At 41.7% G+C, this 13,915-nt stretch overlaps 1 protein-coding gene across 5 annotated transcripts in view; it reads left to right on the forward strand.

Moving 5' to 3' along the window:
* Nucleotides 1–13,915, forward strand: part of LOC145455875 (calcium uptake protein 3, mitochondrial-like) — a 78,545-nt gene that overhangs the window by 10,378 nt on the left and 54,252 nt on the right. For all 5 annotated transcript variants that reach the window (XR_013920446.1, XM_080333901.1, XM_080333898.1 and 2 more), the window contains exon 2: nt 8,019–8,148. Coding sequence is in view for 4 of the 5 variants with exons in the window: in XM_080333901.1 (XP_080190027.1) it covers nt 8,019–8,148 (130 nt within the window). In the remaining variant the exon portion in view is untranslated. The remainder of the gene's footprint in view (nt 1–8,018; nt 8,149–13,915) is intronic.

Raw genomic sequence — 13,915 nt, forward strand, 5'->3', positions numbered from 1 at the left:
GATTTTCTATCAAATGACGTGTCCTTATGCAATCCGGCTGGTCAGGACATTTTAGTCTGCATTGCACTAGGCACTGTCTGCACCCTAACAGAGCGGTTGTACCTACACGAGATCATTTTGATCACCTTTACCAACCTGGGGGACACTTACTTTAATCTGCAAGCACTAGGGAACGGAACATTTTCTCTGAGCCTTAAAAACTAAGATCGACCACTATGCACAATGTACATTTAACTGCACATCTAATATGTCATTATAAATAACTGCTGCACGAAATGATCTGTGCACCAACGGAGTTTGAAAAGAACGAAATCATTAAAGTTGATTTTGACGCAAAACGATAAGCACAATTAAGATATATTTCGAATCTGTGTGACTTTGCCGTTACCTTTCAGATACCCGTTCAAAAATGTGGGGCCTGACCTTTGAAAATTCCATCGTGGTGTTTGGTCGAATCGCAACAGCGTGATACCAATTGCTCAATTGCAAATGAGTTTAAAAATTTTGGAATGTCAGCAGTACGTAGTTTCGATTTCGAAACCGAAACTCTCCTACGTACGCCACTATTCTCGCGACGTAGTACCACAACGCTCACGGGCGTGTCGTCACATATCATATATATATGTATGTCGTGTTTCATTCTTGACCTCCATGGAATCCCTGTGACTGGGTGAGGTTGTGAAGCCAGAGCATTTGAACTGGACACTGAACAGTTCCTGCAAGTTGAATTGTGTCACGTAGTAAGGAATGTAAACGCTCTGTAATGCGAGAGGCTTTTGCATGCGTTGAAAGAAACACAGATCGTATCGTGGTCACGCAGCCACGTTAGGTTGTGTAGGAATCGCCGGTCTTTTCTGCTGGCGCACTAGCTGCTACTTATAGGTTCCGCTAATTCTAATGTGCGGCGTGTCATCCAGGAAAACACTTACTGGGATGCTTTACAGTTTACGCTACTTATACTCCGACAACACTGCACAGTGCACACCACCCACAAATTCAACTTCTGGTCGAGCCACGAATTGTTGCGCCTCTGATCAATCTCCGCACGGCGTCATCCAACGATTTAAGCGCCGCAGATTAGCCGCAATAAGAAACACCCGCTTAATTCATGCGTTTTACTACACTGGCTGAGGAAACAACCCCCATTTTATTACACGGCATCGCTGATTATCCTGTCCGCGGCACTGTCTTTTTACCTGATCCACGCTACACGTAACGATGACGCATGGCGCAGTGTTGTCTCCATCATATTTGCGAGGTATAGGCCTGCGGCCGGATAGGCATCATATCGCAGCTTTATCGTTCGGAAGCTGGCAAGGCATGTAGATACGCTGGACTGCTGGCGTTTCGGTGCTGTTGCATGTGATGAATGCGCTTTTAATGCCGTCTGAAGGCTTAATGGGGCTACGGATTCCATTTGGGATGACTAAAATTTGTACAAGATGTTCCCGCTGACGCATTGACGGACGTAAAATATTCTTCCCACGTTTATCATGAAAAAATTGCCGCGTGCTCCGTCGGACCGGCGAATTTATCGCGAAATCCTGTAATTAGGTAGTTTGAATTGTAGTTTGACGCTTTGGTATTATTTGGTATTATATGACGAATCGTACTGAAATTTGTGGAGCCATCCGCGCGCATCAAGAGATACTATTCTTGACAATAATTGGCATTAACGGAAGTTAACCGATGTCTGATTGCGTACGCGTGCGTTTAATGGGACGACTACACCTTGTACCATCGGAATGTAGCCCTTTTCTTCCGTATCGTCATATGTCAATATATTTTGTTCCCGCGAGATTCTATTATATATATGTTACGCACGGTACGTATTGATCATTTTATGTCGGTGACTGCTCCGATAATGCTGATTTATATGGGGACTGTAGCGAGATCCATCCTGTTTTTTGTTACATTTGTGTGCGCGTATGCAAACACCGTTGCCTTAACTGTTGGTACGCGGTCAGTGAGTAACTTCTGTATAGCATAGTGTACAGCGTATCCTCCTGAGTCCAGGACAGTGGTCTTCAGACACCGGTCCGAGTCTACTTTCCGGCCGGTCCGCCAATTACATTTTCAATTTTTTTCTCACTTGAAAAAACATTAGAATTCAGGAATTCAGGAATATTTTTTTGAATCGATTTCAAAGTTTAGATCGAAATTTTGAATTCTTCCTGACTCTTTTATGATCAGCAATATGTGAGAACTAAAAGGCCTGTTCCGACAAAATTTCATGAATTTCGGCCGCGCAATTTGAGACATTGGATATACGGTATATATATAAGGCGAAGTTCCATTTCTTTCGCAAGAAACCCTAGAGTCAAAATCGAGCCTGTGCTCTTAGCAGGACTAACGTTAATAGAACCACGCGTAACAGGAGTGTTGTGAACAAGACAACAGCTTGTTTTGAGTTGCTTACTTTTGTTGTGTTACATTCTGGGTCGAATTTTATTTTGAAAAGTACACCGCATCGCAAATTTTATTTTGAAATTTTACCGGCCCGCAAGCTCAAAAGGACGAGAACTGCTAGACCTGTGCACTGCGGATGTATTACCACTTTTGAAAAGAGAAGTATGAAAACAATCCTTATAGATGGTCGCTGCCAGACTTACAGTAGAAACTACCGATCTTGTTCGCTGACGGTCAACTAACTACCTTTTTTCCGAGTAGTTCTAGTTCTAGTTGCAAATTTGGAAAACTGAGTAATACTAGTTCTAGATCTAGTTGCGAATTGAAACAAAATTAGTTACCGAACAACCGGAAAATCCGTCTTGCCGTTTGGCCTGCATCGTGATACCGGTGTTCTGTTGTGTGGTGTTCTTGCAGCCGTTGATAGGTCAGAGTCATCTCTACTAACAATGGCGTAGTCAGGGGATGGGTTCTGGGGTCGAAACCCTTACCATTTCATATTCATGCTCTGTTCAGTGTTCGTTCACGTGGAAAGCCGACCCGATTCCGATAAAATATTAAAAAAAAACGAATTTCATCGGAATTGAATCTAGCTTGTTGTGTTTTACTTAGTTGCGTATTTTAAATGTTCTTTAGTTCTATAAGTTCTATTTTAGTTGCGCTTTTTGAAAATTCAGTAGCTGGTACTGTACAAGTGTGATCGCTGCACGCTGGCATCACTCCAGGAGCGTAAAGAGCCCCAAAGCATGAACCCAACAAGCATGCTGCTCTCTCATCTTTTCTCCATATTTCCGCGAATGATCGATCGAATCAGATATATGTAATACGTTTCTGGAGCAGTAACAAGTTAAGCGGATTGTCCCCGCTGTCACCCCCGCCTAACCTACATCCCACACAGCCGGAATCGCTCGCCTGAGCAGCAAGGTCCTTTGATGCAGGCACGGCGAGGCGCGACGCGATAAAATCTACGCACTGTGGGAAACACGGGCGGCCCCCGCTCTCTGGTGAATAGCTCGGAACATGTACCGTAAACGCCAAATAGAGTGTGCAATTAGTAGTGCTGAAACTGTTATTGGTTACCAATTATCGATAGTGATTGATTCCTCGGGAAGCTTTGGCTGTTTTCGTTTCGGGCAGCCCGATCGATATGATAGAAGGGACGCTAATGGCTTAAACCATCCGTTATTATTATTTTTAGTCATTGTTGTCCAGCGCGCACACAACACGCGATATGTTTGATTTGTTGGGTCAGAAGGTTGCCGGCTTCTGTGCGCTGCGTTAAAGATTGAATATACTTTGAAGGGGATTTCGCGCGGACTTAACTCGCCTTTCTCCCGTTCTGCCCGTGTCAGGCCCGAGTATCGTTTTGTCAAATTATTATTTCTCGCAGCGCGGGCCGCCGATGCATCAACTTTACGATGCCGGGTCGAGATACGTTGAGATCGATGCGCGCAGAATAGATCCCCGTTTTGCCGGCGGTCGGCTTTCTAAAACGCGCGCTCAATTTGTTACGTAAATACGTGTTTATAATTGCGCAATTACAAATCGCCTAATACGCCACCGTCACTGGGAATGTGTTAAAATGCTTGCATGATGAGGCTCGCGCTGGCAAATAAACATTCGGGGGTTGTGCTAGAATGCACACTTGATTGGGAGGTTACCGGATTTGCAACAATGGCGGTGATTACGCAAGGCGTGAAAAGACTTTTGATGGGCGCACTTTCGTTTTAATGTTCCTAATCGTATTTATGAATCACGCCACCATCGATAAGTGTCATCAATTATGCGGCGATTAATTTATGAATAATTGCCGAATCGGATTATTTGCGGGGCGTTTGTGGTGGTTGTGTAGCACAGAGTGCGTGTTGATCGTCAAGCCGCGGGTATCTTTTGTGTAATATGTAGTATTCACTAGGGATTGGAAGAAAAGTGATGAGACTACTTTGTAACCAAAATAGGCTCAGCGCCGACGAATGTCGTGGTCCTTGGTTGCGATTGGCATTTATCAAAGCACACAAAAGATTCAGCGCGAAGCGTACGTTAGTAGAGATGTATTTGTAACCAACAAGTGGCATCGTCCCAAATGAAATCGGTATTGTCGAAAAATACCAAGTTGTCTCTAATTCGGTGTATGAGTCTCATTATGATTTGTGACCTCATAAAAGGTAGACCTTAAGACTTTCCAACTGGGTTTTAACCAAGTCACAAGGTTCCGAGTCTCGAGTCAATCTCGCTCTTCTAGTTGTGACTCGCCTCAATTCGAGTCATTTTCAATTCACCACCAAGTCATTGTGTTCACTGTTCAGTTTTGAGTTCAAACAGGTTCAACCCACTTTTTTAAACTCTGGTCGAGTGATATAGAATGGCTCGCTTCCATAATATCGTAGTTTTAGTAACAGTTCCTGGCCATATTTTCCAAGTATCTGGACTGTTAGACGAAATACCAATCATGCGGTGATTTAACTATTCTTCGAAGTTACAACGCAATATATGTCTTGGCCGTTGTAGTCTCGAGTCATTTGACTTGGTTCGCAGCCCTTCGCGTACAACTCAAGTAAAAGGATATCGCTATTCGGCACTTGTCGCTAGACAAGTAGATTTCAAAGGTATTTTCACCGGACGGCTTGTGTTTCCCCTTGATTTTTGAAGATGGCTGTCTTGAAAACATCGTAAATCCGACGTCATATTGCATTGTGAGTGACAGCGGCGAACATGCAGACAGCATTTTGCTCATAAACTATGGAAATAATTTACGAAACCACTCTGGTAGCGCAAAAGTGCATGCAAACAACTTTAATGTTGGGAGTATTACCAGTTTGTTACTTTGGGTTAATAGTGGCTCCACCCGTTACGCGAATTGACTGGTAACAAAACGCCTAATCGCTGTTGATCCAATCACCGTGCCCCGACTTCTTTAAAATCAACAGCGATTTTGCGCTGTGCAGGTGTGGTAATTATGTCCTATTGAACTGCTGTCTGGTTAGACCCCTACGGCTTACGGAGTATTTTTCATGAAATTAGCAATAGTAATTCTCGAACTGGTGTACGCTCTTAAATACACAAGGCGCGCCTAAACCGAATCGCGATTTTCCCATCTCGTTTACATTCTGCGTTGCGGGCAATATTGCCAGTCAACAACTCGGGGCTAATTATGACCTGGGCGTATGAACACATGGGGATTAGTGACAGCCTGTGTGCAGGCAAACGTTGCAAATTTCGTGCGCGATCTGGGTTTACTGCATTCCGGACGACGGGGTCGGTTCCAGAACACTGTATAAATTTCAACGGTTATCATAGATATACATCTATTGCCATCTCTCTGCTGGAAAGTTTTGGGTATGGTAAGTTATTATCATTAAGACACAATCAATAACGAGGATGTTGTTCGCTAGAGAGCGTCACTTCTCGAACTTTCATGCATATTGCACAGTATGTGTATCAGACTTATTTAATACTTTGAATTCCGAATCCTGTTCCGGATACTATGCTCAAAACTAAATCCACAATGACTCATATCTATTCCAAAGTCGTGTGGAAATTGAAGATTATCTAAATAAAGTCCAGCGAAGTAAAAAAATCGGAGATCCAAGTCATATTTAACTATAATCTCCACATCAATTATATCAAGGCTTGCTAAGCAACACAAAATCGCATTGACTGCATGTGACTATGAAAGAAGAATGTCAGTTTTCATACCAGTACTAGACGAGGTTGGTCAGCATGTTCTCGCAAAGTACCTGTTGGGTTGTGGTTCCCGCGCCCCGAATGAGCTGGACTCCTGAACTTGCATATTTGGAATTGTGTTAGATATGCCCAGTGGTCGCACTCACAGACTACCTGGCCGCCTAAATATTTCGAGCATTTCTCAATATAAGAACTTACGTATGGTGTAATGATGGATGTACCCGAGTGGGTGCGGGTAGTCGGAATTTTCATGGAGAGGCTCCACGGATTCCATTTCTCAAAAACTGAGATAGTTTCAAAGGAAAGGTGGAGCCTTGCAAGGGTACACTAACCGGTACAGTGTAGATTTCTGGATGTGGGCAAATGTGATCAACGTTGAAACTGTGCCACGCCGTCTGTGTATTTCCAGCACCGCAGTTTCCTCGATATACTCGCGTGATACTCTCTCACAAATTGAACGCGTGCGGCGTATTTGCGATGTTTCATTTTCGGTGGTGATGTTATTAATATGGTAACACGATCGCCGTATCATTATGCGTGAGAAATCCGCGATAGCCGTCGATAACATTGTTATGGACTTATTCGCGATTTTGCTGGAATCATAGAACAGCAATGCCATCTTTCCGCGTGGAGCTTGTCTCGTAGCTGATCGAGTGTTTGATTTCGCCAATTGCGCATCATCGCTACTATTTTACAGCTGATAATCCATTACGGCCTGGAAACGTTGCGATAAAGCTCGCTTTTGACACACACCTCCGGTAGTTTTATTGTTATTCGCTCATATTAAGTGACACCCGACACGGCTATCGACCGTTTTTCCTTGTGGATTTTTCACTTTTCGTGAAATCACAATGCCCACTTTTTGTTAAGTGAAACCTTAGCCAGGCTAAGCATGGGGCCCGAGCCACCGAAGGCGACAGCCGTCACGTCATAGTGAAACTATGATTTATGGCGTCACAATCCGAAAATCGTACCTTCGCAAATCTCAGACTTCCCACACGCTTCTCAGTTATTAAACGTCTATAAAACGGTAATGGACAGGATTATCGATGTATTAACTGGCCGCACCCCTTCGAAATCTTTAATTCCTATATCCGTACGAAAGTTTTAGTGAGATTACGCGAAATACACTGCTAATTACTAGCGGGGTCATAAGTTTTCGTCCAAAATTTGTCTCGAGAGATTTTCGTAGTCCATGCGACTAGGCGTCTTGTATCAAGTAGGAGTTTCCTTTATCCTCGCGTCTCGCTATATTTAGCGGGTATTGTGGTGCTTTGTAGTAAGGCAATCTTTAATTTTACCATGCATTCGATTATATCAGACGGGTAAAGCAAGTTTTGAATGTCATTTAACCTCGCCATGACTGGTATCTAACCTGTTGCAAAGTATCGGTGTGAATTGATCGATCTTCTCAAAAGTTACGAAAGCGTAATTATAGCATGCTACCGGGAAAAAATGACGCAACGTTGCCGAAGGTGGTTGAGACCTATCTCCGGAATTTTGGTGCAGTCGGGCTTCTAAAATGCTTCGATCTGAGATGGATATTGATCGAATACTCAGCCACCTGTATTCTAGGTACTGCCCAGCTCCTACCCATGATGAAGATAGAAAATTGCGTCAGCCTGATTGTGCGCTGAGCAAAACATCATTGTGATCGTAGGATTCAAGAGGATTAAACGTTGAACTAACATGTTGTTTCGCGAAATAGCAATCCAACTACCATCATCAAGTATATACCGAGAAATGGTAACGCAATCAAGGTGCGCGCGGAAATATCAACTTTCGTGCGCGTTGCGACCCTAAAACATTGTTTCGTTGTTGTTTCTACACCCATTCAAATGACATTGGGTTATTATTGCGTGGGACAATTATGCAATTGTGTAAACTCGCGCCATCAAGCTCTGCCATCTGTAATCTGTTCACAGGCTGCACCAGACGTTTATCAACACGCGCGCGAACGGCGCTTCTACGAATTTGCGTCTCTGAAAATCGAGGGCGAACGATTTATGACTCCGCAAGACTTTCTGGAATCCGTCACCGAGGAAAATCCGAGGCGTGAGTCGGTTTTGAGATCTGTCCTCTCCAATTTCGTGCTGTCGCATGCAAATTAGTACTGGCCGGACCGAAAAAAATCCCCGGTCCAAATCTGATCCCGTTTCTTCAAAATATCAAAATCCCGATAGTCACCTACATTAGGGTTGTTCAGAATTGACCTACTTTCAAAAAGTCCAGGTTTTCAGTCCGATTCCCATGCCTTATACCTTAAAAACATATTCTGGCTACTTTTTTTGTAACTCGTCCCCTGCATCCGTGTGCACATTGAGCTGGAAGAATAGCAGCTGAAAATAGGGGATTCCCCTAAAATCTGAGTGTCACGATTTTACCTAGCCTAGTTAAAGTGACATATAACATGGATTTATGCAACTGTTGCGGTTTGGAGTGCTACAAAACCCCACTATATAAGGCATTCCTAGTTCAGGATATCATTTCCATGTCCCACACTGCCTTAGAACTGCTCAAAACTACCTAAAACTGATAGTCATTTTGTTGGATCACATATCCTACACCCCTCAAACCTACCCGGCACTGTTCATCAATTTCCTGGATCCCCATGTGCAAGAATACAACTGTAAATGTAACATCCACTCACAGCCACATAATAAACATCACAGGAAACGAAAAAATAAGGCAAAGAAAGAGATCAACTTGGCAAAATATTACATAAATCAGGTGGATGAAATGGTTGATTTCGAGAAATCTGCATATCTGTTCCGGTGATCTTCCACAGCTTGTAGGAGGCTCGCTCGCTGTTTTTTGTCATCCGTTATGAACGCAGTATAGTCGGTATTCAATTTTACCATACGCTCTGCTGCCATCATTAACTACTTCAACAGTATTCACAAATTCTTGAGCAGTCACGAAATCCGGACCAGTATGCCATTCCGAAACTGGAAGACTACACCAATCATGTTCCACATGTATAGCATCAAATAGAAACCACGATTCTGGCCCAATCAAATCGACCATACTCATTGACTCAGAGACAGAGTCAGAGATCAGACTGAGAGGCATAGGCTACCTCTGCGAAATTTTTCAGGGATTGGCATTTTCAGCAATTTAGCAGCCATCGCTTCCTTCAGTTTGTCAGGAATCTTTGGATTAGCCGAGAACGAGGTAAATACCACCATTTCCTCAGTTAGATACCAATGATGTTTTCGCAATTTCTTGTATGTCACATCAGCAACAGTGAGATCGCATAATGAAGAGTTTTTCATGCCATGAAGGAATTTGAGATCATTCCAAGGTGCGTCACATGCAATACCAGTTTTCAACCAAGCTGGAACATAAAACAAAGCAATGAATGTATTGATTCGTTCCAACTTTTCAATGAACTATTCAGAATAGTCCATTTGCTCACTCCACATGAACATTTTTTGACAGTACAAGACTTGACTCATCCATCTAGCGCTATGAGTAGCACCAGGCTTGCGAAAACGATGATCAACATATTTGTCATCCGAAATCGCCAAGGTGCCTGCTGCACATTCTCTGTAGTCATCTCTTATCAAGACTTCTTTCTGCTTTCCATCATTGGGTTTCATCAGTGGAATTATTTCTTGCTTTGCTTCATCAGCTTTCATCGCCAACCAGCTGCCTTCAATAAACTGCAGCGTTTTATAGCTTCTTGGTTTATCAATATGTTTCCACTTCTTCTTGAAGATATTAAAATCCGTGTTTTCAGGGCCTGTGGTTGTCGATCCAAACAAACACTTCCAAACCTCTCGAATGACCAGTTCATAAATATGATGGCGACAGGCATTGTAGAAAACTTTCCTGTTAATCAATTCTTCAAGTAACGGAACCGCACCTTTGCTTTTACCAGTGTTTGAGGATGATGTGTCAAACACAAGAGCTCTAACAGATTTTGTTAAATTCCAAAGTTCCAGCAGTTCAAATGATGCATCAGCCTGTGCTTTTCCTGTAGCACTTCAATGATGCAGCAGAGCGTATGGTAAAATTGAATACCGACTATGCTGCGTTCATAACGGATGACAAAAAACAGCGAGCGAGCCTCCTACAAGCAGTGGAAGATCACCGGAACAGATATGCAGATTTCTTGAAATCAACCATTTCATCCACCTGATTTATGTAATATTTTGCCAAGTTGATCTCTTTCTTTGCCTTATTTTTTCGTTTCCTGTGATGTTTATTATGTGGCTGTGAGTGGATGTTACATTTACAGTTGTATTCTTGCACATGGGGATCCAGGAAATTGATGAACAGTGCCGGGTAGGTTTGAGGGGTGTAGGATATGTGATCCAACAAAATGACTATCAGTTTTAGGTAGTTTTAAGCAGTTCTAAGGCAGTGTAGGACATGGAAATGATATCCTGAACTAGGAATGCCTTATATAGTGGGGTTTTGTAGCACTCCAAACCGCAACAGCTGCATAAATCCATGTTATATGTCACTTTAACTAGGCTAGGTAAAATCGTGACACTCAGATTTTAGGGGAATCCCCTATTTTCAGCTGCTATTCTTCCAGCTCAATGTGCACACGGATGCAGGGGACGAGTTACAAAAAAAAGTAGCCAGAATATGTTTTTAAGGTATAAGGCATGGGAATCGGACTGAAAACCTGGACTTTTTGAAAGTCGGTCAATTCTGAACAACCCTAACCTACGTATATACGTATTACCCAGACTTGGAAAACTATATAACTCTAACTAATTGCCTAATTCGACTAAATAAAGCGAATTGCTGATAATTTAATTCTAATATAATTTGTTAAATGTTTCTTTGTTTTCATTCTCATTCTATTTACTTTTTGGTTTTCCTGAAATCGCTACACGATAACTGTATAGTAGGGATGGTGTGAACGTGAGGTTCACGTTCCCGTTCCGTGTGTGAACCTCAGAAATGTAGAGGTTCACGTTCGCAAACGAACCTTGGAAGGCTCTGCATTGTGAACCTTTTTCATATATTACAATTTTCACTTCATTATAATATCTTCGGTTGAAATTTATTGCTTTTCAAATGCGGGCCACTCTATGCATTAGGGTGGAGTGAAAAATGGAAAATTTTGAATTTCAAAACGGACACTTGATATGTGGTGCCAAATTTAAAAAAAATAATTTCTATAACAATTTTGGGCTCTTGCACCCTCTAGTGGTCGTGCAATTGCACCGAACGAGCCAAAAATAGCTAATTTCGCTATATATTGATTACCGCTTATGCTAGAAAGCCGGTTTTGGGCTTAAAAGATGCGGAAGCAACAAGTTTCTATCTCACTTCCACAGAACTTAGTCTTAAAAATGAACAGAAAAAAAGTTACAAGCAAATTATTGATTTTTAGCCTGTTTTAGGTAAAATTAGGCACTGAAGCAGTGGCTATGATGCCAAAAGCTTGTAGTGATTGATCTTATGACTGACAACTCCATATTGAAAGCACATAAATTGCAAATCTATATCGAAAACACAAAAACATCAATTCTATATTGAAAAAAGATATTTTTCGAAGATGGTTTCACTACCAGAGTATTAGTATGCACAAACTTCAAAATCTTGTTTCGTATTAGGGGATTTCATCTGCTTTCGAGATTTCAGTTTTTGTCTGATGAGGCCATCTCTACGTTCAAATCGCCATACATGGGCAATGGGCATATGCTTCGGTGACCACTTTACCGTCTCTTTCCACTGCCTGGTTGTGACAAGGATGATTGATCCTTAATGGCGATGACCTTAGATTTTCCAGCTCGAGATATGAAAAGTTTTTGATTGCTGGTGGATGTTCCACATCTTTTAGATGCAAGTTGACAGTTTGGTGGTATGATTTGGCCTTGATGTTTATAATTGGGATTTTGAACAATCTGATTCTAGTGTCAACATTGTTTTTAGGTTTCGGTTCATTAACATATCCTCCTTCAAAGTCGCCAATTGGAATCTGGCATTCTGTTTGATCTGCTCATAGTTGTAGTCTTGCAAGTCTTCTGAGGCCTTCATCATCATCACCGAGCATTCCCAGATGTGCAAAACATGCCTTTCGTTGTAGCAAAGATAGTGCAAGGTTACGAATTCGTGTATCAGAAAGCTTTTGTAACATGGGAAACTATGTTGCAGAAGTTTCTGGCACCATCAACAATGGAATTGCGCCTTTTTATTTCAAACCATGACGGAAAATAAACCTCCATGCAGAATTGAGTAAGATAGTTCAGATTGCCGGATGGATGACTCTGTCGCACATAGAACATGCCAAATTTTGAGTTTCTATGTACGACAGAGCAATCTGAATTATCTTGCTCAATTCTACATGGAGTTTTATTTTCCGTCATGGTTTGAAATAAAAAGGTACAATTCCATTGTTGATGGTGCTAAAAACCTGTGCAACATAGTTTGCCATATTACAAAGCTTTCTGATACACGAATTCGCAACCTTGCACTACCTTTGCTACAACGAAAAGCATATTTTGCACATCCGGATAATGTTTTTTGGGAATGCTCAGTGATGATGATGAAGGCCTTGGAAGACTTGCAAGATTACAGCTATCAGCAGACCAAACAGAATACCAGATTCCAATTAGGGACTTTTAAGGAGGATATGTTAATGAAACGAAGCCTAAAAACAACGTTGACACTAGAATCAGATTGTTTAAAATCCCAATTATAAACATCAAGGCCAAATCATACCACTAAATAGTCAACTTAAATCAAAAGATATGGAACAGCCGCCAAAAATCAAAAACTCGTCATATCTCGAGGTGGAAAATCTAAGGTCATCACCTCAAACATCCTTGGCACAACCAGGCAGTGGAAATAGACGTTAAAGTGGTGACCAAAGCATCTGCCCATGTGTCGGGATTTAAACGTAGAGATGGCTTAATCAGACGAAAAACTGAAGTCTCGAAAACAGATGAAATCCTTTAATACGAAACAAGATTTCAAAGTTTGTGCATACTAATACTCTGGTAGTGAAACAATCTTCGAAATATATTTTTTTCAATATAGAATTGATGTTTTTGTGTTTTCAATATCGATTAGCAATTGATGTGTTTCCAATATGGAGTTGTCAGTCATAAGATCGATCACTACACGCTTTTGGCCTCGTACCACTGCTACAGTGTCTAATTTTTCAGAAAAATGGTCTAAAAATCAATAATTTGCTCGTAACTTTTTTTCTGTGCATTTTTAAGACAAAGTTCTGTGGAAGTGAGATAGAAACTTGTTGCTTCCGCATCTTTTGAGCCCAAAATCAGCTTTCTAGCGGAAGCGGTCATCAATATATAGCGAAATTTGCTATGTTTGGCTCGTTCGGTGCAATTGCACGACCACTAGAGGGTGCACGAGCCCAAAATTATTATGGAAATTATTTTTTTCAAATTTGGCACCACATATCAAGTGTCCGTTTTGAAATTCAAAATTTTCCATTTTTCACTCCACCCTACTATGCATGGCGCTGGTAGCATAAAAAGAATCAACACTAAACGAGCATGTACCTTGACAAACTCAGAAATTTTACTTGCTTTGTTACAAAAGCTTGCTCGCAATATCCAGCCTTCAGTTTTTGAATCTTTAGTGACTCTCTGCTGTGCGCTTGACTCGCAATCACACAACATCAAGAGTGAAATACACTACGAATGATGCTTTTTCAATCAATCTATGAAATTTATATCGTTGTCTGATGTAAAAAATATAGCAGGCGTACGGGGTCAATCTTGACTTCATATGTTTATTGTATCGTGAAAATCAAATCCGTGCGATCGGGGTGTTAGCTACTTCGGTATAACCTTTTAATGGGGTAATATCAGTAGCATGTATAGTATCC

The sequence above is a fragment of the Botryllus schlosseri genome, chromosome 14 (genome assembly GCF_051294905.1).
Source record: "Botryllus schlosseri isolate E-star chromosome 14, Bs_hap1, whole genome shotgun sequence".
Lineage (NCBI taxonomy): Eukaryota > Metazoa > Chordata > Ascidiacea > Stolidobranchia > Styelidae > Botryllus > Botryllus schlosseri.